General features: G+C 46.8%; 1 protein-coding gene across 1 annotated transcript in view; it reads left to right on the forward strand.

The window, feature by feature from the left end:
* Positions 1 to 15,254: 15,254 nt before the first annotated feature.
* Positions 15,255 to 22,453, forward strand: part of ENG (endoglin) — a 79,011-nt gene continuing 71,812 nt past the window's right edge. The window contains exon 1 of the mRNA XM_075324303.1: positions 15,255 to 15,679. Coding sequence (XP_075180418.1) covers positions 15,625 to 15,679 — 55 coding nt within the window. The 5' untranslated portion in view covers positions 15,255 to 15,624. The remainder of the gene's footprint in view (positions 15,680 to 22,453) is intronic.

Raw genomic sequence — 22,453 nt, forward strand, 5'->3', positions numbered from 1 at the left:
AGGTCCACCAGGGTCTTCTCTGCCTAGATATGTCCACCAGGGTTGTGTCCGCCTAGATAGGTTCACCAGGGTCTTCTCTACCTAGATAGGTCCACCAGGGTCATCTCCACCTAGATAGGTCCCCCAGGTTCTTCTCTGCCTAGATCTGTCCACCAGGGTTGTGTCCGCCTAGATAGGTTCACCAGGGTCTTCTCTACCTAGATAGGTCCACCAGGGTCGTCTCCACCTAGATAGGTCCCCCAGGTTCTTCTCTGCCTAAATCTGTCCACCAGGGTTGTGTCCGCCTAGATAGGTTCACCAGGGTCTTCTCTACCTAGATAGGTCCACCAGGGTCGTCTCCACCTAGATAGGTCCACCAGGGTCTTCTCTGACATTTAATTGATTGTATCAAGCCATCGGGTTGCTGGTCTTCCTCCGCCTTGTTCCTTCTATTCTTCCAACCTTGATGTCCTTCTCCAGTGATCGCTCTCTTCATATGAGGTGTTCAAAAAAGTAGTCGTAGTTTGGTGAGCCTTGCTTCGAGTGACATGTTTTGCTCCAAAATGTATTTGTTGTCATCCATGGTATTGATAAGATCCTTCTCCATCACCACATTTTGAAGGCGTTGATGTGGTAAAATAATGAAATATTCAGCACTTGCCTGTTAAATCCACTGCGGGTCGTTTGATACCACTTTGGAGATCCCACAGATCCTGCAGTAGTAATCAAGTACATCATTCACATAACCTCCAAAGTGACCCTTGAGGCCAGTCCTATGAATAATGGACTGTCACAGTGAATGGGGAGAATGCAGGGGACCGGGACTCCTACATTGGTCCTCAGGATAGGGGGTCCCTAGCTATCCCTTACCTCAGAGTTACATCTGAAGGTGAGGATTTTTGAGCCGCCACCCTGGCCCTGCTCCTCACCAGCCCTAATCTTATACCTCACAACCCAAAGAAATGGAGTGTGAAAACACCAAGAGAGATAGACAAACAGGAGAAACCAAAACTTTATCTCACAGCACGCTGACAGAGAGGTATAAGACAATAAGGGCATAGGAGGAAAATAAGAGCAGGGAGGAAATAAGATTTTTCCTCAACAATACCAAGCGCATAGCAACACAATCACCAGCAGGACTGGGACACAATAGCACACAGACCAACACAGCAATAAATTATAGTCAGCGTGGGAAAACATTCAATTTTTTACAAATTCACTATATAATATATTATAGCCATCTTTACCTACAATCATATGTAATGCTACAATTTCATGATCCAAGATAAATGATACCAAATCCCAGGCTCTGGATATAACCATGGCCTCATGGGAAGTGGAGCTTCTTTGTGTGAACTTTGCTTTCCATCCAAGGTCAGATTCCCTGGATTATTCATATAGTCATATTCCCATACACCAGTTCCTTTCATAAATCATCAATGTTATCTTGTTGTGGGATGGTGTAAATTCAACAAAATTGATTTGGCTCCAAAAATACCTCATTATTGTCCCTTCCCATAGTCACAAGTTTGACCCTATAGGACGTGGTCCTGATCCCTTGATTCAGAGGCAAAATGAATAACATCTGGACACAAATGAAAAAAAAATATAACAGGGCCCACATATCATAGGCCATTTATAATACTGCTATCCAGGGCATAACTATAGTGGGTGCCGGAGTCGCAGTCACACATGGGCCCTGAAGACTAAAGGTGTGAAAGAATGCAAGCCATTTTGTATTCTGTGGAAAGTATCTTGTCTTATAACTGAATGATATCATAGGGCTCAGCTAACACTGATGGGTGGGGAAGTTTCACATTTCTGCACACACCCCTGCAACTCTTATTAGTGCATGGTAATTCCTTTGTTTAAGGTACTATATAATTGTGTAGCACAGGGATAGGGGGTACTCAGAACCGGGCCAATGGGGTCGCTTCTAGAGGTATCACGGTGGCGTGACCCGGTCTGTGATCCCAGGCTCCACAACAAAGAAAAAGGGGAATATGTACAGGGGAGATTGTCTGTGACGCCACCCGTGGGTTGCGGTGATGAGATGGTGGCACCGCCGCTGCCTCTGGGGACCATGCCCGGGACTGATGGTGTGGGGCAGCAAGGTGGAATCCCAATTGGGAGTTGTGGTGGTGGCAGGGATTGCAGGGAGCAGGAAACTCACAGTTCGGTTGTCCTGGTGTTGGATGAGGCTGTTTTCATATGTAGGGTCAGGAAGCACAGAGTCCAGTACTTAACCAGAAATTGCCGGTGTCCGTAGGCCTTTGGTACGGTGGTGTTCGGATCCCACACCTGGTACAAGTAGCAAGGCCCTCTCTCCTCTGCACTCCAGCTAAGAGTCACCTTCTCTGTTTCGGACAGGGGAAGTCCTCTCTTTGCACAAGTCCGGGGTCCCGTGCACACAGGGCCGGCTCCAGGTTTTTGTGGGCCCCGGGCGGAAGAGTCCCAGTGGGCCCCATCCACACACAGACACCGATACGAACATATACATATTTAAAGACAAACTCACAAAAATACATATAAACAGACAAATATATACAGTCATATACACTTACAGACACACACACACACAAGTCTGCTGCATACAGACAAACACATACAACTCTGCTACATACAAACACATACAGCTCTGCTACATACAGACAAACACACACACAAACTCTGCTACATACAGACAAACACATACAACTCTGCTACATTCAGACAAATGCACACAACTCTGCTACATTCAGACAAACACAACTCTGCTACATACAGACAAACACATACAACTCTGCTACATACAGACAAACACACACAACTCTGCTACATACAGACAAACACATACAACTCTGCTACATACAAACACATACAGCTCTGCTACATACAGACAAACACACACACAAACTCTGCTACATACAGACAAACACATACAACTCTGCTACATTCAGACAAATGCACACAACTCTGCTACATTCAGACAAACACAACTCTGCTACATACAGACAAACACATACAACTCTGCTACATACAGACAAACACACAACTCTGCTACATACAGACAAACACATACAACTCTGCTACATACAAACACATACAGCTCTGCTACATACAGACAAACACACACACAAACTCTGCTACATACAGACAAACACATACAACTCTGCTACATACAAACACATACAACTCTGCTACATACAGACAAACACATACAACTCTGCTACATACAAACACATACAACTCTGCTACATTCAGACAAATGCACACAACTCTGCTACATTCAGACAAACACATACAACTCTGCTACATACAGACAAACACATACAACTCTGCTACATACAGACAAACACATACAACTCTGCTACATACAGACAAACACATACAACTCTGCTACATTCAGACAAACACATACAACTCTGCTACATTCAGACAAACACATACAACTCTGCTACATACAGACAAAACACATACAACTCTGCTACATACAGACAAACACATACAACTCTGCTACATTCAGACAAACACATACAACTCTGCTACATTCAGACAAACACATACAACTCTGCTACATTCAGACAAACACATACAACTCTGCTACATACAAACACATACAACTCTGCTACATTCAGACAAATGCACACAACTCTGCTGCTCTGTGGGGCCCACACCCGCGGCTCGGCGGGTACAGCACCCGCGGCACTGGCAGCACCCGCGGCTCGGCAGGGCCCACACCCGCGGCTCGGCGGGGCCCACACCCGCGGAATCGGCGGGTGGGGGCATTGGCAGGGGCCAGGGCATACATCCAGGGGGTAGAAGCAGCTCACCGGGGCCTATAATGGGGAGGCGGGGAGGGCACTTACCCGATTAGGTCACGGTGGAGAGGGGGCCCACACAGCGCCGGACAGAAGCTCGCCTCCTTCATCTGTGGGACTGAGAAGGCGGTAGCTCCGCCCACAGATGAAATTCAAACGAGGATGTCTGCGCGCCTTAAAGTGACGGCGCCGCAGATTGCTGCCGAGGACTGCGGTCCCCGGAACTCGGCCGGGGACCGCAGAACTGTAAAGGCGAGTGGGCCCCGGCCAAGGGACAGGAGAACTGACGAGGCCGAGTGGGCCCCCCCGGCTCTCCAGGGCCCCGGCATTTGCCCGGGTTTGCCGGGTGCTGACGCCGGCCCTGCGTGCACACTACCGATGGGCCACTACCCTGCCCCGGTCCACTACAGGTGCCCCTGAGCCTACTCTCTACTTCAGCTCCAAGACTCAGCTTTCTCCTTTCTCCACTTCCCCAGCAGCCCAGGAGCCACAACCCCTGACTGCTCTCCTCTCCTTCCACTGACTGACTCAACTCCTCCCCTCCTGCTCTTTTTGTTACATTCGGGGGAGGGGGCGGCTGCCTTACTGTACCAGTGTGGGATCAGGTGGTACCAAGGAGGTTTAACTCTTTCTGTGACTACCTGGCTGGCCAGGGCGTCACATAAGCTGGTCACATAATATAATAAAACAGAATCTCTCAGTGCACCATGCTTGGCTGTGCTGTATTGATTTCTCCAAGCGCTTGTAAAACATATCTTATTAATTTGGAGTTCCAATGGCATAGATAGAGTTGTACCGCCCCCGTGCCAGCGGCCAAGCCGCTCTGATTCGGAACCGCTGTGGCTCGAGGGGTCTCCGGACCCGGGGATTCACGCGGACACTCGAATTCAAAAAGAGGGGGGACAGTATGTACAGGGGATGTGTAAGTTCATGACGCCACCCACGATGCGTAGTAATGTAGGAGACCACCGCTGTTGTTGGGGAGCCCAGTGGCGATGGTGTAGCAGCAGGATGTTTAACCCATCTGTGGGTAGGGGGTTTGTGTCCCAGGGCCCGGTGAGTGTTGGTGAAGGGGGTGCCGTTGGAGAGAGGTAAAGGGGTTTTTCAGCGTACTCACTCAGTCCAGGAATAATCACACCGACAGCCTGTAAACCAGAATTCTGAGCACCGCTGCAGCCTGGAGGGAGCACGTGTGGATCCATGCCCTTGGTGTTGCTGTTAGGCTGTGGCCTTCTCCGTGGCACCGTCTCACTAGCTGGACCCTCAAGCTTGAAACTTTTCGGGTCCCGCTCACCCACATGGCTAACGGAGTGAGCTTGCTCTCAGGGTTCACGCGTAGGATTTCTTTGGACTGTAATTTGGGAAAGTCCTATCCCATCGGTGCGCTAGTACCCCGATTATGGAGCGGGTTGGGGACGAATCTTGAAGTCTTCACCCCTGTCGGGAAAATTAACGGGACGCGTAAAGCTACTTTCTGGCCTAGGGTCCACGTACCCCGTCGTGCCCTGGCCCCTGCCCGGTGATGGCTCAAGGCCGCCCTCCTCAGCAGTCTGTGCCCCTTGACGCAATCCCCTGAGAACAGGGTTCCAGCTCCTACCAGGCCCAGACCAACGTCTGCCACCTAGTAGACTTCAGGAGCCCAGCTCCGGACCAGTGACCTCTCCCTCCCAGAGAGTCACCTTCCACCTCCTTCTCCTTTCACTCCTGTTTCACTTCTCTGTCATTTTTACACTTTCCCCTACCAACCTCCTATGTGGGCGGCCCTATTCCCTTCAGGACCCCCAATGGTGTGTCTGGTGGGTACGGTGCAAAGTGTTTCTAAGATTTTGACTGGCTAAGCTGTTAGCAAGACCAAAGGACCAGGATCCGTAACAAAGGAGGAGTGGATACTGTGCAGAAGGGCAGATTCCACAATACCCTGTGACGACCTGATAGGCCAGGGCGTCAGAGAGTGAATTTCGCTAACAAGGAGTATAAAATGCACCTTTGCACATATGAGAAGACCAATAGTTTTAAAGCATCTGTGATTATTGGGAGGACCTGTTGATGATTTTGCATTGGGCCCCATAAGCTTCAAGACTGGTATTCTCTTATATGACAGAGTAGCCTTTGGCCCAGATTGTCACGTCTACCTCTGCACCCCCTTTATCCACAGATAAGGTTAAACGTTTGTTAGAGATAAAATCTGAGACATGATCCAGTTCATTTGTTTTCCGATTTCGACCCTAGACCCTTAATTGAATTCAGACCCCCTGATAAAACACCTACATAAATTCAGACCACGGAGCAGATACCAAGTATGTAGACTTAGACTGTAGACCCTATATTAGGACTCAAGACTCTGCACTTCTGCAGACCCTAGACCAAACCCACTAATATAGACTCTGGAAAAATAAATTGCTGACTCCCTAATCTGTTAGGCTAAGTTCACATTTCCGCTAAAATCTATCAGTCACAATCCGCTGCTCTTGTAAACAGCGGAATCCGTTTAGCGGATTCCGCTGCTCCCATAGACTTGTATGAGCAGCGGATTGTGACTGATGATGCTGCGTTGCACCCTCCGCCCGACTGATCAGTCGTGGAACGACTGACCGCCGGGCGGGGGGAACGCAGCATGTAACGTTTTTTGAGCATGCTCTCTGGCTCCCTGCACACGTCACCAGCTTTGGTTGGTTACCCGATATTTACCCTGGTTACGGTGCAAGGAGCCAGCGCTAAGCGGTGTAGGCCCGTAACCAAGGTAAACATCGGGTGCTTTGCTGTTACCCGATATTTAGGCTGGTTACGTGTGCAGGGAGGCCGACACTTCCCCGCTCGGCCCCGCCCCCTCCCGCACTCCGCACATGTACACACACACACCTGTCCCCAGCCATGCAGACAAGCACTGACACCCTCGTCTGGCCCCGCCCCCTGCTCGGCTCCGCCCCCTCCCGCACTTTGCATGTGCACACACACACATACATACATACATACATGCACATACACACACTCACTCACACATACACTCACCTGTCCCCAGCCATGCAGACCGCAGCACTTCTACTGACATCCTCAGCGCCTGGCCCCGCCCCCCGCTCGGCTCCGCCCCCTCCCGCACTTTGCATGTGCACACACAGATACATACATACATACATACATACATACATACATACATACATACATACATACATGCACATACACACACTCACTCACAGATACACTCACCTGTCCCCAGCCATGCAGACCGCAGCACTTCTACTGACATCCTCAGCGCCTGGCCCCGCCCCCCGCTCGGCTCTGCCCCAGAACTCCGCCCCCCGCACACAACGGAATCCGACAAAGAATTCTGTTCTTTGTCATCCGTTGTACAGCGTTGAACAGCGCATCAGTCACATGCGTCAAGCGACGCATGTGACTGATACAAATCAACGGAAATGTTAACTTAGCCTTAGGACATGGGCACGCGTTAAAGGGGTGGTTCACTACTTATTTTTCCAAGCCACATCGATATAATGTTGAGAACCAAGGCTTCTCTCAAATATTGTGGTCCACTCATCCTCTTCTTGTGACTCCCCGGGCTCCTTGACCTCTGGTGTCTGGTGATGTCAGGTCAACTTCCGGCCGCAGTCTTCCTGAGTGACTGGGCTGTGGGCGGCGTTTCACCATTTGTCACAGCCCAGCATCGCTCCTGCTTGCGGTGCTCTGCAGTGAAGGAGAGCAGGGAGATGCTGTGCTGCAACGCTGGGATGGGACGAGTAGTGAAATGCCGACCACAGCCCAGTCACTCAGGAAGACTGCGGCCCACCACAGTTGACGTGACATCACAGGACATCAGAGGTCACGGAGCCCGGGGGTCACAAGAAGGGGATGTACGGACTGCAATAGCGCCACTCACAGGCACTATTGGCAACACAAGGTATTTGAGAGAAGCCTTGTTTCTCATTGTAATATCAATGTGGCCAGTAATGAAAAGGGGTGAACCACCCCTTTAAGTATCATTTCTGCATCTCTTGGCAGGAGAAACACAGCATAACATAGATGCCTTTTTGAAAGTTTTTGATTTGGTTTTTTTTTACATGCGTTTTTGGTGAAGATTATTCCCCACTCATTAGTATAGGTGAAATCTGCAGCAAAAATACTGAAATCTGCAATAAAATAAGCAACGTGTGCATGAGACGTCAGGAACCTCATTCATATTTGCTGACTTCAGGCTTTGTGACAAATCTGTGCAGAAAAAAAAACCGCAACAAAAATGCAAGAAAAGTGCAAAATGTGCACAAACCCTAAAAGTACCAAAAGCAGAACCGCCTAGCCAGATCCCCTCCCCCATTAGTATATGTAGAGTCCAAACCATGACCCCAATCAATTCAGATCCCAGACCAAACAACCTAAATACAGACCCCAGACCGAAGCCCTTGATTAATTTAGATCCCAGAATGACCTCAGATGAGCCCAGAGTTTGTATCCTCCTCCTCATTGACACTTTGACATTTTGTTGCAGCTTTGCTCAGTATTGTCAGGACCAGCAAAGATATGGCCATGTTACCTGGACTGTGCAGGTCCTCCTGGTACCAGGGATCATTGCACAAATCAATTTAGTGGTGGATTTTTGTTGCAACCTGTGGGAAAAAAGCAAAAAAACTAAATGAAGTGGAGGAGGTGACTGACCAACGCGACATCATGACTTCTTGAACTGGCATTGACCACAAGAGTGGCATTACTTGAGGGGCATGGAAATCAAGGGGTAAGTAATGCTTTTAATCATGGGAACGTTTTGTGCTGAGGGAAAAGGCTCTTTCTCTCAGCACCCAGCTTTCCCATGCTTTGCTATACATTTCTCAGCACCCAGCTTTCCCATGCTCTGCTATACATTTCTCAGCACCCAGCTTTCCCATGCTTTACTATACATTTCTCAGCACCCAGCTTTCCCATGCTTTACTATACATTTCTCAGCACCCAGCTTTCCCATGCTCTGCTATACATTTTTCAGCACCCAGCTTTCCCATGCTTTGCTATACATTTCTCAGCACCCAGCTTTCCCATGCTCTGCTATACATTTCTCAGCACCCAGCTTTCCCATGCTTTGCTATACATTTCTCAGCACCCAGCTTTCCCATGCTCTGCTATACATTTCTCAGCACCCAGCTTTCCCATGCTCTCCTATACATTTCTCAGCACCCAGCTTTCCCATGCTCTGCTATACATTTCTCAGCTCCCAGCTTTCCCATGCTCTCCTATACATTTCTCAGTACCCAGCTTTCACATGCTCTCCTATACATTTCTCAGCACCCAGCTTTCCCATGCTCTCCTATACATTTCTCAGCACCCAGCTTTCCAATGCTCTCCTATACATTTCACAGCACCCAGCTTTCCCATGCTCTCCTATACATTTCTCAGCACCCAGCTTTCCCATGCTCTGCTATACATTTATAAGCACCCAGCTTTCCCATGCTCTCCTATACATTTCTCAGCACCCAGCTTTCCCATGCTCTGCTATACATTTCTCAGCACCCAGCTTTCCCATGCTCTGCTATACATTTCTCAGCACCCAGCTTTCCCATGCTCTGCTATACATTTCTCAGCACCCAGCTTTCCCATGCTCTGATATGGGAAAGCTGGGTGCTGAGGGAAAGATGTATAGGAGAGCATGGGGAAGCTGGGTGCCAAGGACAAGATGGATATCAGAACATAGGAAAGCTGGGTGCTGATAGAGGGATTTCAGATCATTAGAAACCTGGGCGCTTGGGTAAGTGTCAGCGTCATTATCCCGTACCCCGAGTGTCAGTGTCATTATCCCATACCCCAAATGTCGGTGTACGTGGAGGGGGGGCTCAGGTCCAAACTTTGCACCAAGGCCCATCAAACTCTAGTTACGCCACTGCTTACAACATTCCCTCCCTAGAGAGCGTTTAATAAAATCATACAAAATCTGCAATAACATGCAGCCAAAACGTCACCATTTGGTCTGTAGAACTGTGGGATTAAAGATATTATCGGTGACATTTCAGAGGCCATTGTGTAAAATCTGTTCAGTCCAAGATATAAAATTGCCTGGCTGATAATGACACAATGCAGAGCATCCCTGCCATCTGCTCAGGAAACTCCTCTTTACCCTGCACTATGATAAGCAGACAGACCATCATTGTATCTTCTTTGCCACAGATCCAGGAAATCCTCTTCACAGTTTTAAAAACTGAAAACATTGCGTAAAGGCATACAATAAAAAAAATCCCACTATGTACCGTATCTTACATCTAGATGCCATCAATCAAATGTTCATCCTCGAGTAGTGCTTCAGCATGTTCTTTTTAATTTGTAATGATAACTTGCCAGTAATATTTTATTATATATTATTTAATTTCAGCATTTTATCTTCATTATGAGCAGTTTTATCCTTTGACCACCAGTCCAGTACATGCTGTCTCTCTGACTGTCTGTAAACTACAGGATGGACATCATCATCCATTAAATCCCTGCAGGGCTGCTCTCGGACTTCTCCCTTTATTGTTTCTCTGTAGATCCCCCAGGAGTTTATACTATTTGTGCTTTATAGAGAAAGCAGGACTATAGTAGGTGAGTGCATACAATGACTGAGGTTAAATCTCATCTTGCTATGACCACCTGATCTGGAGGAATCCATTACAAGCAGGAGGCAGGGGAAACTCTACTGCATACATTCCATACAATACACAGACACTCTGCTGTATACATGACAAAGGATACACTGAGACTGCTGTACTGACATCCCATAGAATATACTGAGACTGTTGTACAATCACATAGAGTACAGTATACTGAGAATGCTATATACATTACATAGGATACACTGACACTGCTGTATATACATTGTATAGGATACTCTGAGACTGCTGCATTGCTGTATACATCACATAAAATATAGTGAGATTGATGTGTACATCACATAGGATACACTGATACTACTGTATACATCACATAGGATACACTGAGACTGCTGTATACATCACATAGGATACACTGAGACTGCTGTATACATCACATAGGATACACTGAGACTGCTGTATACATCACATAGGATACACTGAGACTGCTGTATACATCACATAGGATACACTGAGACTGCTGTATACATCACATAGGATACACTGAGACTGCTGTATACATCACATAGGATACACTGAGACTGCTGTATACATCACATAGGAAACACTGATACTACTGTATACATCACTTAGGATTTACTGAGACTGCTGTATACATCGCATAGGATACACTGAGACTGTACTTTATACATCACATAGCATACACTGAGACATAGGATACACTGAGACTGTTGTACTGACATCCCATAGAATATACTGAGACTGTTGTATAATCACATAGAGTAGAGTATTACTGAGAATTCTGTATACATTACATAGGATATGCTGACACTGCTGTATATACATTGTAAAGGATACTCTGAGACTGCTGTATTGCTGTATACATCACATAAAATATAGTGAGATTGATGTGTACATCACATAAGATACACTGATACTACTGTATACATCACATAGGATACACTGAGACTGCTGTATACATCACATAAGATACACTGAGACCGCCTTATACATTACATTGGATTCACTAAGACTGCTGTATACATCACAGGAGACACTGAAGCTGTGTTGTATAATATCACATAGGATACACTAAAGGGTTCTTTACACGCTGCGACATCGCTAGCAATTGCTAGCGATGTCGAGCGCGATAGCACCCGCCCCCGTCGTTCGTGCGACATTTGGTGCTCGCTGCTGTAGCGAACATTATCACTACGGCAGCGTCACACGCTCAATACTTTGTCAGCAACATTGCTGTGACCGCCGAACAATCCCTCCCTCAAGGGAAAGGTGCGTTCGGCGTCATAGCGACGTCACTGCGGCGTCACTAAGCGGCCGGCCAATAGAAGCGGAGGGGCGGAGATGAGTGGGACGTAACATCCTGCCCACCTCCTTTCTTCCGCATTGCCGGTGGACGCAGGTAAGGAGATGTTCTTCGTTCCTGCGGCGTCACACATAGCGATGTCTGCTGCCGCACGAACGACGAACAACATCGTACCAGTGGCTGCAGCGATATTAAGGAAATGAGCGACGTGTCAACGATCACTGTTTTTAAATGATTTTGCGATCGTTGATCGTCGCTCCTTGGTGTCACACGCTGCGATGTCGCTACCGGCGCCGGATGTGCGTCACTAACGACGTGACCCCGACAATATATCGGTAGCGATGTCGTAGCGTGTAAAGCACCCTTAAGACTGCTGTTTACAACGTACAGGAGACACTGAGACTGCTGTGTACATCACATAGGATACACTGAGAGTGTACTGTATATATGTATATATCACATAGGATACACTGAGACTGTGCTGTATACATCACATAGCATATACTGATACTGTGCTGTATACATCACGTAGGATAAACTGAGACTGCTGTATACATCCCCTAGGATACACTGAGACTGTACTGTATATATCACATAGGATACATTGAGACTGCTGTATACATCACATAGGAGACACTGAGACTCTGCTGTATACGTCACATAGGAGACACTGAGACTCTGCTGTATACGTCACGAAGCTTGAACTGAGACTGTGAAGTGTGACTCATGGGTCACCTGTTCTGTCACTGATTCTTCCCGACTATACTTCAGAGATGTTTCAGAGAAGTGCAAGTGCCGAGATTTCTTCCCCTCCGCAAAGCCAGAGGCATCATGCGAATATGGTCTGCATTAGGAAAACCATATCAGAGGGGAAGAAAGAAATAAAATGACAGACAACTCAAAACTAACTCAAGCTAGGTACAAAAGATCAGTTGCACTTCCTCTTCCTAAATTTTTACAATATTAATCTTTATCGTTAAGCAAACACAAAAGCCTAGACAAAACAAATAGAAACATTTAAAAAAGAGCACATTGCTCCAGAATCTGTTAGGTAAAAATCTGGCATTGGAATTCAACCCATATGACCTGCATGAAAACCACTGGTGCCACAAAGATATAATGAATATCTAAAATACATGAGTAGACATTAGTTCTGTTGCTGTGACCTGGAAATAATATTGCAGTATGTTGAATAGGCAGGGGCATAATGATCACAGTGACAGAGGTTGTGACTGCAACCCCTTCCAGGGGTACAGGGGGCTCACCCACCCCAGCGCAAGGATGCACATCCAGCTGAAATGCATTGCGGCACAGAGACCCCTCAGGTTGCTGCATCACAATACATGCCGCCGGACAAACAGAGGACTGCAGCTGATGTCGGCACCACAGGCATTAGCATCTCATGGCAGTGATGTGATACATCACCAAAGCAGGCATACCGATGACAGCTGCCAGACGCTGTGCCAGCTACAGAAGAGGATGCCGTGCGACATGGGAGTCGTGGAAGGTGAGTAGAATGTTTTTTTGTTTTTGTTAAAGGCAGAACGGGGAACATATATATGCCAGGAAGGGGCCTAGAATGGGGACATATTTACCATGATGGGGGACATACATACAATGATGGGGGACATATTTACCAGGATAGGGGACATATATACCAGGAAAGGGCCCTGGATGGGGACATATATACCAGGATGAGGGACATATATATAAGGATGGGGATATTTATATATCAGGATGGGGGATATATATATCAGGATGTAGACATATATACCAGGATGGGGGACACATATGCAAGGATGAGGGACATATATATCAGAAGGGGCTCAGGATGGGGGACATTTATACCAGGATGGGGGACATTTACTCCAGGATGGGGGACATATCTACCAGGATGGGGGACATATACAACAAGATGAGGGTTATATATACCAGGAGGAGCTCAGTATGGGGGACATTTATACAACGATGGAGGACATATATACCAGGAAAGGGTCCTGGATGGGGACAAATATACCAGGATGGAGGACATATATACAAGGATGGGAGATATATATCAGGACGGGGGTTATATACCAGGATGGGGATATATACACCAGGATGAGGCGCATATATACCAGGAGGGGCTCAGGATGGAGGACTTGTATACCAGGATGGGGACATATATACCAGGAAAGGGTCCTAGATGGGGACATATATATCAGAATGGGAGACATATATACAAGGATGGGAGATATATAGCAGGATGGGGGATATATACCAGGTTGGAGGACATATCTACCTGGATGGAGGACATATACACCAGGATGAGGGGCATATATACCAGGAGGGGCTCAGGATAGGGGACATTTACACAGGATGGGGGACATATATATCAAGAAGGGGGACATTAGTACAGATGGGGAACATTACTACATAATAAAGGGGGATGGGAAGGCAATGCTTATATCTTCATAGAATTTAGAATGCTACAAGGGCCCATTCGCCGCTGGATATAGGTCACAGCATCAGAAATTCATACGCAACGTGTCCTAATATTGAAAGACTTCTCTCCAACCTTAAACCTCCGATCAGCAAAGGGAATGACAGAGAAAATTAACTCAATTTTCCAATATGTCCGAAATTCTTTTCATCTGAGTATATTGTATGCAACTGTATAGCTAGTTGTTAGTAATAATAATAATAATAATAATTTTATTCATTTATATAGCGCTATTAATTCCACAGCGCTTTACATTCACTGGCAACACTGTCCCCATTGGGGCTCACAATCTAGAGTCCCTATCTGTATGTCTTTGGAGTGTGGGAGGAAACCGGAGGAAACCCACGCAAACACGGGGAGAACATACAAACTCCTTGCAGATGGTGTCCTTGGTGGGATTTGAACCCAGGACCCAAGCGCTGCAAGACTGCAGTGCTAACCACTGAGCCACCACAAGACTGCAGTGCTAACCACTGAGCCACCACAAGACTGCAGTGCTAACCACTGAGCCACCACAAGACTGCAGTGCTAACCACTGAGCCACCGTGCCGTAATTGCTTAATCATAGAATCATAGAATATTAGAGTCGGAATTGACCTCCTGGGTCATCGTGTCCAATCCCCTGCTCAAAGCAGGATTCACTAAATCATCCCAGACAGATGTCCGTCCAACCTCTTTTTAATGAGCTTAGGGTAGTATTTGTACCCATATGTGCAGCCCAGCCAAAACAGTGACAAATTCCAGGCAAATCTAACATTAATCAGATGATGATAACATCATCCGCATTCCAGACCGGCTATTTGTGACCAGACTATACGTGTTCATATTGTGACTTTCGGGGCATTTCTTTCTGTTACCTATCACTTGATACATCTGGGCCCATTGTAAAAGTCCCATTGTCATGTCAGTCCATAAAGAATAACTGAGCGACACTTCAAAAGCAGTGACAAAAACATCGAGTCCATCCTCAATGGGGGGGCCTCGCCTTAACGAACATACACCACGCCTTCTGGACGTGTGTTAGGAGGAGGGGGGTCTGTTTTTCTGGTATTCGGGCTCCTTGGAGAATTTCTTTACTTGTGTAAAAGGCATTTCCTCCTCGGTGATATCCAGCTGCATAAGACCTCCCCAGTCCCCGCTTATTTCCTGGACAGAGCTCATCAGATAGTGCTGGTTGTCAGAGCAGTGCAGAGCAATCTGGACAGCTGTCCACTCCTCAGCTCCTACATCCCCTCTGACTTCATAAACTTCCCCTCTCTGAGTCTTTATCTCTCTCTTCTTCTGCTTATAAACGGTCGGTCTTCTCGGGAGGGACGAAATCTGGATTTCTGTCACCGTCTGACGGATCCCAGCTCCGTGTCAGCCCGTCCTGCTGTGATCTCACTTTGGCGCTTGCTCGGAGCTTTGTCTGAGCCGGCGCTTCTGGACACAGGCTAAGAAAATACTTCGACGAAGCAGAAAAGAAGACAACTTGGAAAGATGAAGGTTCTTCAGATGATTCTTCTTGTTCTTGGTCTCCGAATGGGACGTTCATGTAAGTCCATGATACGAATAATGCCTATTATTATGGGGAGTCAGGGGTGGACATATCATTGATGCAGCCGCACTGGGGCCCAAGAGGTAAGGGGGCCAATTTATACCTCCAAAGTAGGTGGAATTGTGCATTTTGATGAGTTTTTGGTCTGCAAAGGGTCCATATATTGTTCTTGCACAGGGGCCCTTTTCTGTCTGGTGGAGAGTGGTGGCCAGAGCCGAAACAAGGCTTATCTTCAGCTTGGGCAAAGGCTCAGTTCATACCCTAACCCTATATCTAAATATCTTTACCAAAGATATGCCTTACCTGGCATCATAGATGCTCCAAAGTTATACCCTTGGTGGTGACATACTACAGAATGTACTCACTTTGCTGGCTTTCCTTGATGGGTTTACCAACCTAATTTCACTCTTATGTAGCCACGTACCTTATTAATGTGGCATCTTTATACGCTGCTGAGCCAAAAAGCTTACAATCTACTCTACATCTTGTCACCATTTACATCCCATCTCTATTCATTTTAATTCGCAAACTCACCTTTACTCTATGTGTTGTCCATTGTGGTTGGGTTGGTCCGGTGGGAATATATTATGCCTAAAAACTCGGGTGGAATTGAGTCGATGAAATGGAAGTGATTGTTGTTCAGGTGTTAAGAACGAAAAGTGTTGGTACTAACCCTTCCAACATAAGATTGCAGATAGAAAAGACAACCTCTTGAGCATTGGGATGATTTAGGAAAACCTGCACTCGCGGGGGGGTTGGCCCTTGAGGTCCTTTCCAACGCTTCGATTCTTTGATTCTATGATTCATTGGAGGCTTGTTTCTCATTTGACTGGTAGGAATGAGGCACCTTAGTAGTTAATTTTTAGGATCTCCACTGAGGTCCCGGTGCCCCTTGAGTTCCCTTCCAACTCTACCATTCTATGATTCATTGGAGGCTTGTTTTTCATTTGACAGGTAGGAATGAGGCACCTTAGTAGTTAATTTTTAGGATCTCCACTGAGGTCCCGGTGCCCCTTGAGTTCCCTTCCAACTCTACCATTCTATGATTCATTGGAGGCTTGTTTTTCATTTGACAGGTAGGAATGAGGCACCTTAGTAGTTAATTTTTAGGATCTCCACTGAGGTCCCGGTGCCTTTTGAGTTTTTGAGTTCCCTTCCAACTCTACCATTCTATGATTCATTGGAGGCTTGTTTCTCATTTGACTGGTAGGAATGAGGCACCATAGCAGTTAATTTTTAGGATCTCCACTGAGGTCCCGGTGCCCCTTGAGTTCCCTTCCAACTCTACCATTCTATGATTCATTGGAGGCTTGTTTTTCATTTGACAGGTAGGAATGAGGCACCTTAGTAGTTAATTTTTAGGATCTCCACTGAGGTCCCGGTGCCTTTTGAGTTTTTGAGTTCCCTTCCAACTCTACCATTCTATGATTCATTGGAGGCTTGTTTCTCATTTGACTGGTAGGAATGAGGCACCATAGCAGTTAATTTTTAGGATCTCCACTGAGGTCCCGGTGCCTTTTGAGTTTTTGAGTTCCCTTCCAACTCTACCATTCTATGATTCATTGGAGGCTTGTTTCTCATTTGACTGGTAGGAATGAGGCACCATAGCAGTTAATTTTTAGGATCTCCACTGAGGTCCCGGTGCCCCTTGAGTTCCCTTCCAACTCTACCATTCTATGATTCATTGGAGGCTTGTTTTTCATTTGACTGGTAGGAATGAGGCACCATAGCAGTAAATTTTTAGGATTTCCACTGAGTTCCCGGTGCCCCTTGAGTTCCCTTCCAACTCTATCATTCTATGATTCATTGGAGGCTTGTTTTTCATTTGACTGGTAGGAATGAGGCACCAAAGTAGTTAATTTTTTGGATTTCCACTGACGACCCCCAGGACTGCTCATATCTCATAATATGGATTGAATTTGTAGTTGTCTCAGCACTCTTGGGATTTGTAGTTCATGAGATCGTGTGAGTGATATGTTTTTTTAATCCAGAGTTAAACGGTCCCAGAATTTTGGAAAACATGGTTACCATCACGTAGACATCATACCCAGGAGGACCGTGCTATGCACGAAAGCAGATGCTTGTTAGTTTCAGAGGGATTTTATTTAGACTGTAAAAGACAAAACAGGAACAAAATATTTAAAATGAGGAACCGAAAGTTCACTGACATTTCTGAAGTTTGTGGCTTCAACTTCAACTTACTTCTAATCTTATTTGAAGATATATAGTTACAGTTCCATTGCAAAGTAGACTGGATTATTAGTATGTCAAAAGTCATTAGGTTGGGGCGGACGTAGGGGCCCAAGAGGTAAGGGGGCCCTCCAAATGGACAAATTTGCATTATCATGAGTTCTTGGGCTGCAAAGGGCCCATAGATTCTTCTTGCTCAGGGGCCGTTTTCTGTCTGTGTCCACCAGGGGGATGGAGACCTCAGCCATGGTCTGCAATCTGTGGCTGTCCAATTTTGCGAGGCTGCCTCTTCAGCCGATTGCTGTCAGGACATGCTGGAAATAAAAGCTTAGCCACAGGTTGGAGACCACTACCCCAAACTATTGTAGATCATGCCACTGATCTCCTTTGTGAAAATCCACCGTATTTGCTCTGCAAAGTCAACTATGTCTCACATTGGTGGCATTCCTCAATGGCTTTTCGGGACCCAACTACAATATTTAGGGTTCCCAACTCAACTAAAAGCTGACCATACATTTTGGAATAAAATCTGCCAAACATGACCATTTCGGAAGTATCAACCATCAATCTAACATAGTGGGAACATAAAAAGATATTGAGGGAATAAAGGATTGAGTAGGATAGATTTCAACTTGCCGGATCCTTCATTCAAACCTCCATCAGTCCCTGGAATATTAGCGATATCTGTTTTTCTTTAGGCGGTATATCCAGTAAAAAAAATGGAAGAATGTGGCCTTAATTGTAATGATGGTGGCCTACCAGGGCTTCTTAGTGGTGTACCAAAGCTTACTGGGACAGCACCCATGAGGAAGAGTGGAAGCTCGGGATGGAAATGAATTCCCTTTGGGTAGCTGTTATTTGCCAATTAGGTGCACATATTTTAGCCAACATTAGTAATAGTTAATATTGGCCTGAATGTTTATATAATGTCCTTGGATTAGTGACCGCTAGATACCTCCAGAGATGTCCACCCTCGTGATGAACTAAAGGGGAAGTGTGAAATTAAATATGGCCGACTCTTCTCATTCAAAGAAGGGAGGCCATCGGGTTTTGCCAGCTCTTATATAAATAAGGGGGTCTGACGGCCATGAAAGAGCAAGGGGATCTGGTAACACAACCGAATTGTCTCACGACTAGTCTTAAAGGATACTTATGGGGCAAAAAGGGTGCCAGCGTCCGGAAGACCACAAAGTAATGCAATGAAATATTATTTTATAGCCTTTGAGGACTTTCAGTAAAATGCGTTGATCCCGTCCTGAAAGTTGTGATCGTCATGTATTCTCCACGGTGTAGATTTCACTGTCCCTTTTTGCATCCAACGGCTACAAAAACGAAGGATGTGACCACAAATAATAACAGCTCGTCTAGAAGGGACCCTTTTTCCTGTTGACATGAAAACATTGTATAACATTATATGTAATGGGATTTTTTCCTCCAGTTATTCTTTAGTAACTCCTAAAAATAGCAAATAGTGGCTGCTCCAGACTTCCTTCCGTCCTACCAGTGTTACCAAGACCAGAACTCAGGGGCCGATCTTCAACCAGCGTCCTGTGTTCAGCTATGGCAAAGCCTATCTTCCCTGAGAACAAAAGGATTGGGCATTGAAATTCAACATGTCTGATCCCCCTATCCACAACATCATCGGTCATGTGTCAGGGCGCCCCCATACACATTACACAATCTTCTGGGTCCGTTCAAGCTTAATATATATAGCTTATAGTATAGTATATATAAATAGCAAGAGCATGATATATAGTATATAATTAATAATAGTGACCTTAAGCTTTGCAAACTGTAATCATTCAATCTCAGTTCCACAATCGCTGCCTTGCCAATATAAACGATTATGTTCAGTGATGAGCGAGCACTACCAGGCACGGTAACGGAATGAGCAGTCGGACACTCGGACGGGCGCAACTCATTTACCCAAGTATAATGGAACATCTTCCGGAAAAATGCTCCAATTTCCCACTGACTTTCATTATACTCAGTACTTGAATCGAGTCTGTCAGAGCATCCAACTGCTCGTTACGAGTACTGAGCACCCGAGCATGGTAGTGCCCGCTCATCACTAGTTACGAGTACTGAGCACCCGAGCATGGTAGTGCCCGCTCATCACTAGTTACTAGTACTGAGCACCCGAGCATGGTAGTGCCTGCTCATCACTAGTTACTAGTACTGAGCACCCGAGCATGGTAGTGCCCGCTCATCACTAGTTACTAGTACTGAGCACCCGAGCATGGTAGTGCCCGCTCATCACTAGTTACGAGTACTGAGCACCCGAGCATGGTAGTGCCCGCTCATCACTAGTTACGAGTACAGAGCACCCGAGCATGGTAGTGCCCACTCATCACTAGTTACCAGTACTGAGCACCTGAGCATGGTAGTGCCCGCTCATCACTAGTTACGAGTACAGAGCACCTGAGCATGGTAGTGCCCGCTCATCACTAGTTACGAGTACTGAGCACCCGAGCATGGTAGTGCCCGCTCATCACTAGTTACGAGTACTGAGCACCCGAGCATGGTAGTGCCCACTCATCACTAGTTGCTAGTACCGAGCACCTGAGCATGGTAGTGCCCGCTCATCACTAGTTACCAGTACAGAGCACCCGAGCATGGTAGTGCCCGCTCATCACTAGTTACGAGTACTGAGCACCTGAGCATGGTAGTGCCCGCTCATCACTAGTTACTAGTACTGAGCACCTGAGCATGGTAGTGCCCGCTCATCACTAGTTACTAGTACTGAGCACCTGAGCATGGTAGTGCCTGCTCATCACTAGTTACGAGTACTGAGCACCCGAGCATGGTAGTGCCCGCTCATCACTAGTTACCAGTACTGAGCACCCGAGCATGGTAGTGCCCACTCATCACTAGTTGCTAGTACCGAGCACCTGAACATGGTAGTGCCTGCTCATCACTAGTTACGAGTACTGAGCACCCGGGCATGGTAGTGCCCACTCATCACTAGTTACTAGTACCGAGCACCTGAACATGGTAGTGCCCGCTCATCACTAGTTACGAGTACCGAGCACCTGAACATGGTAGTGCCCGCTCATCACTAGTTACAAGTACAGAGCACCCGAGCATGGTAGTGCCCGCTCATCACTAGTTATGAGTACCGAGCACCTGAGCATGGTAGTGCCCACTCATCACTAGTTACTAGTACCGAGCACCTGAACATGGTAGTGCCCACTCATCACTAGTTACGAGTACAGAGCACCCGAGCATGGTAGTGCCCACTCATCACTAGTTATGAGTACCGAGCACCTGAGCATAGTAGTGCCCACTCATCACTAGTTACTAGTACCGAGCACCTGAACATGGTAGTGCCCGCTCATCACTAGTTATGAGTACAGAGCACCCGAGCATGGTAGTGCCCACTCATCACTAGTTACTAGTACTGAGCACCCGAGCATGGTAGTGCCCGCTCATCGCTAGTTACGAGTACTGAGCACCTGAACATGGTAGTGCCCACTCATCACTAGTTACGAGTACCGAGCATGGTAGTGCCCGCTCATCTTTAGTTACAAGTACTGAGCACCCGAGCATGGTAGTGCCCGCTCATCACTAGTTACGAGTACTGAGCACCTGAGCATGGTAGTGCTCGCTCATCACTAGTTACTAGTACCGAGCACCTGAGTATGGTAGTGCTCGCTCATCACTAGTTACGAGTACCGAGCACCCGAGCATGGTAGTGCCCACTCATCACTAGTTACGAGTACTGAGCACCTGAGTATGGTAGTGCTCACTCATCACTAGTTACGAGTACAGAGCACCCGAGCATGGTAGTGCCCACTCATCACTAGTTACGAGTACAGAGCACCCGAGCATGGTAGTGCCCACTCATCACTAGTTACGAGTACTGAGCACCTGAGTATGGTAGTGCTCGCTCATCACTAGTTACGAGTACCGAGCACCCGAGCATGGTAGTGCCCACTCATCACTAGTTACTAGTACCGAGCACCCGAGCATGGTAGTGCCCGCTCATCACTAGTTACGAGTACTGAGCACCTGAGCATGGTAGTGCCCGCTCATCACTAGTTACGAGTACTGAGCACCTGAGCATGGTAGTGTCCGCTCATCACTAGTTACTAGTACCGAGCACCTGAGCATGGTAGTGCCCGCTCATCACTAGTTACGAGTACTGACCACCCGCATGGTAGTGCCTGCTCATCACTAGTTACTAGTACCGAGCACGTGAGCATGGTAGTGCTCGCTCATCACTAGTTATGAGTACGTAGCACCTGAACATGGTAGTGCCCGCTCATCACTAGTTATATGTTACTGTAAAAACTCATATGGATAGAAAATCAAGGCTTCTTTCTAGCAGAAATGGCACCACTCTTGTCTACAGGTTGTGCGTCGTATTGCAAAGCGAATGCAACACCAAACAGAGTCCAAGAGTAATGTGACTTATGGAAGAAACTTAAAAGTCTTAAATAGTAAATGAGTTCAGAAGAGTATTGTGGAGGAAAGGAGCATCTTCAAGGTCAAAGCAGGTCCATCTGAGGTGAATCTGACATCATTTTAAAAGATGTTGTTTTCCGTGGCTTTGTGACTGATGAATAACAGTGAGGAGAG

Source organism: Anomaloglossus baeobatrachus, chromosome 9, assembly GCF_048569485.1.
Source record: "Anomaloglossus baeobatrachus isolate aAnoBae1 chromosome 9, aAnoBae1.hap1, whole genome shotgun sequence".
Lineage (NCBI taxonomy): Eukaryota > Metazoa > Chordata > Amphibia > Anura > Aromobatidae > Anomaloglossus > Anomaloglossus baeobatrachus.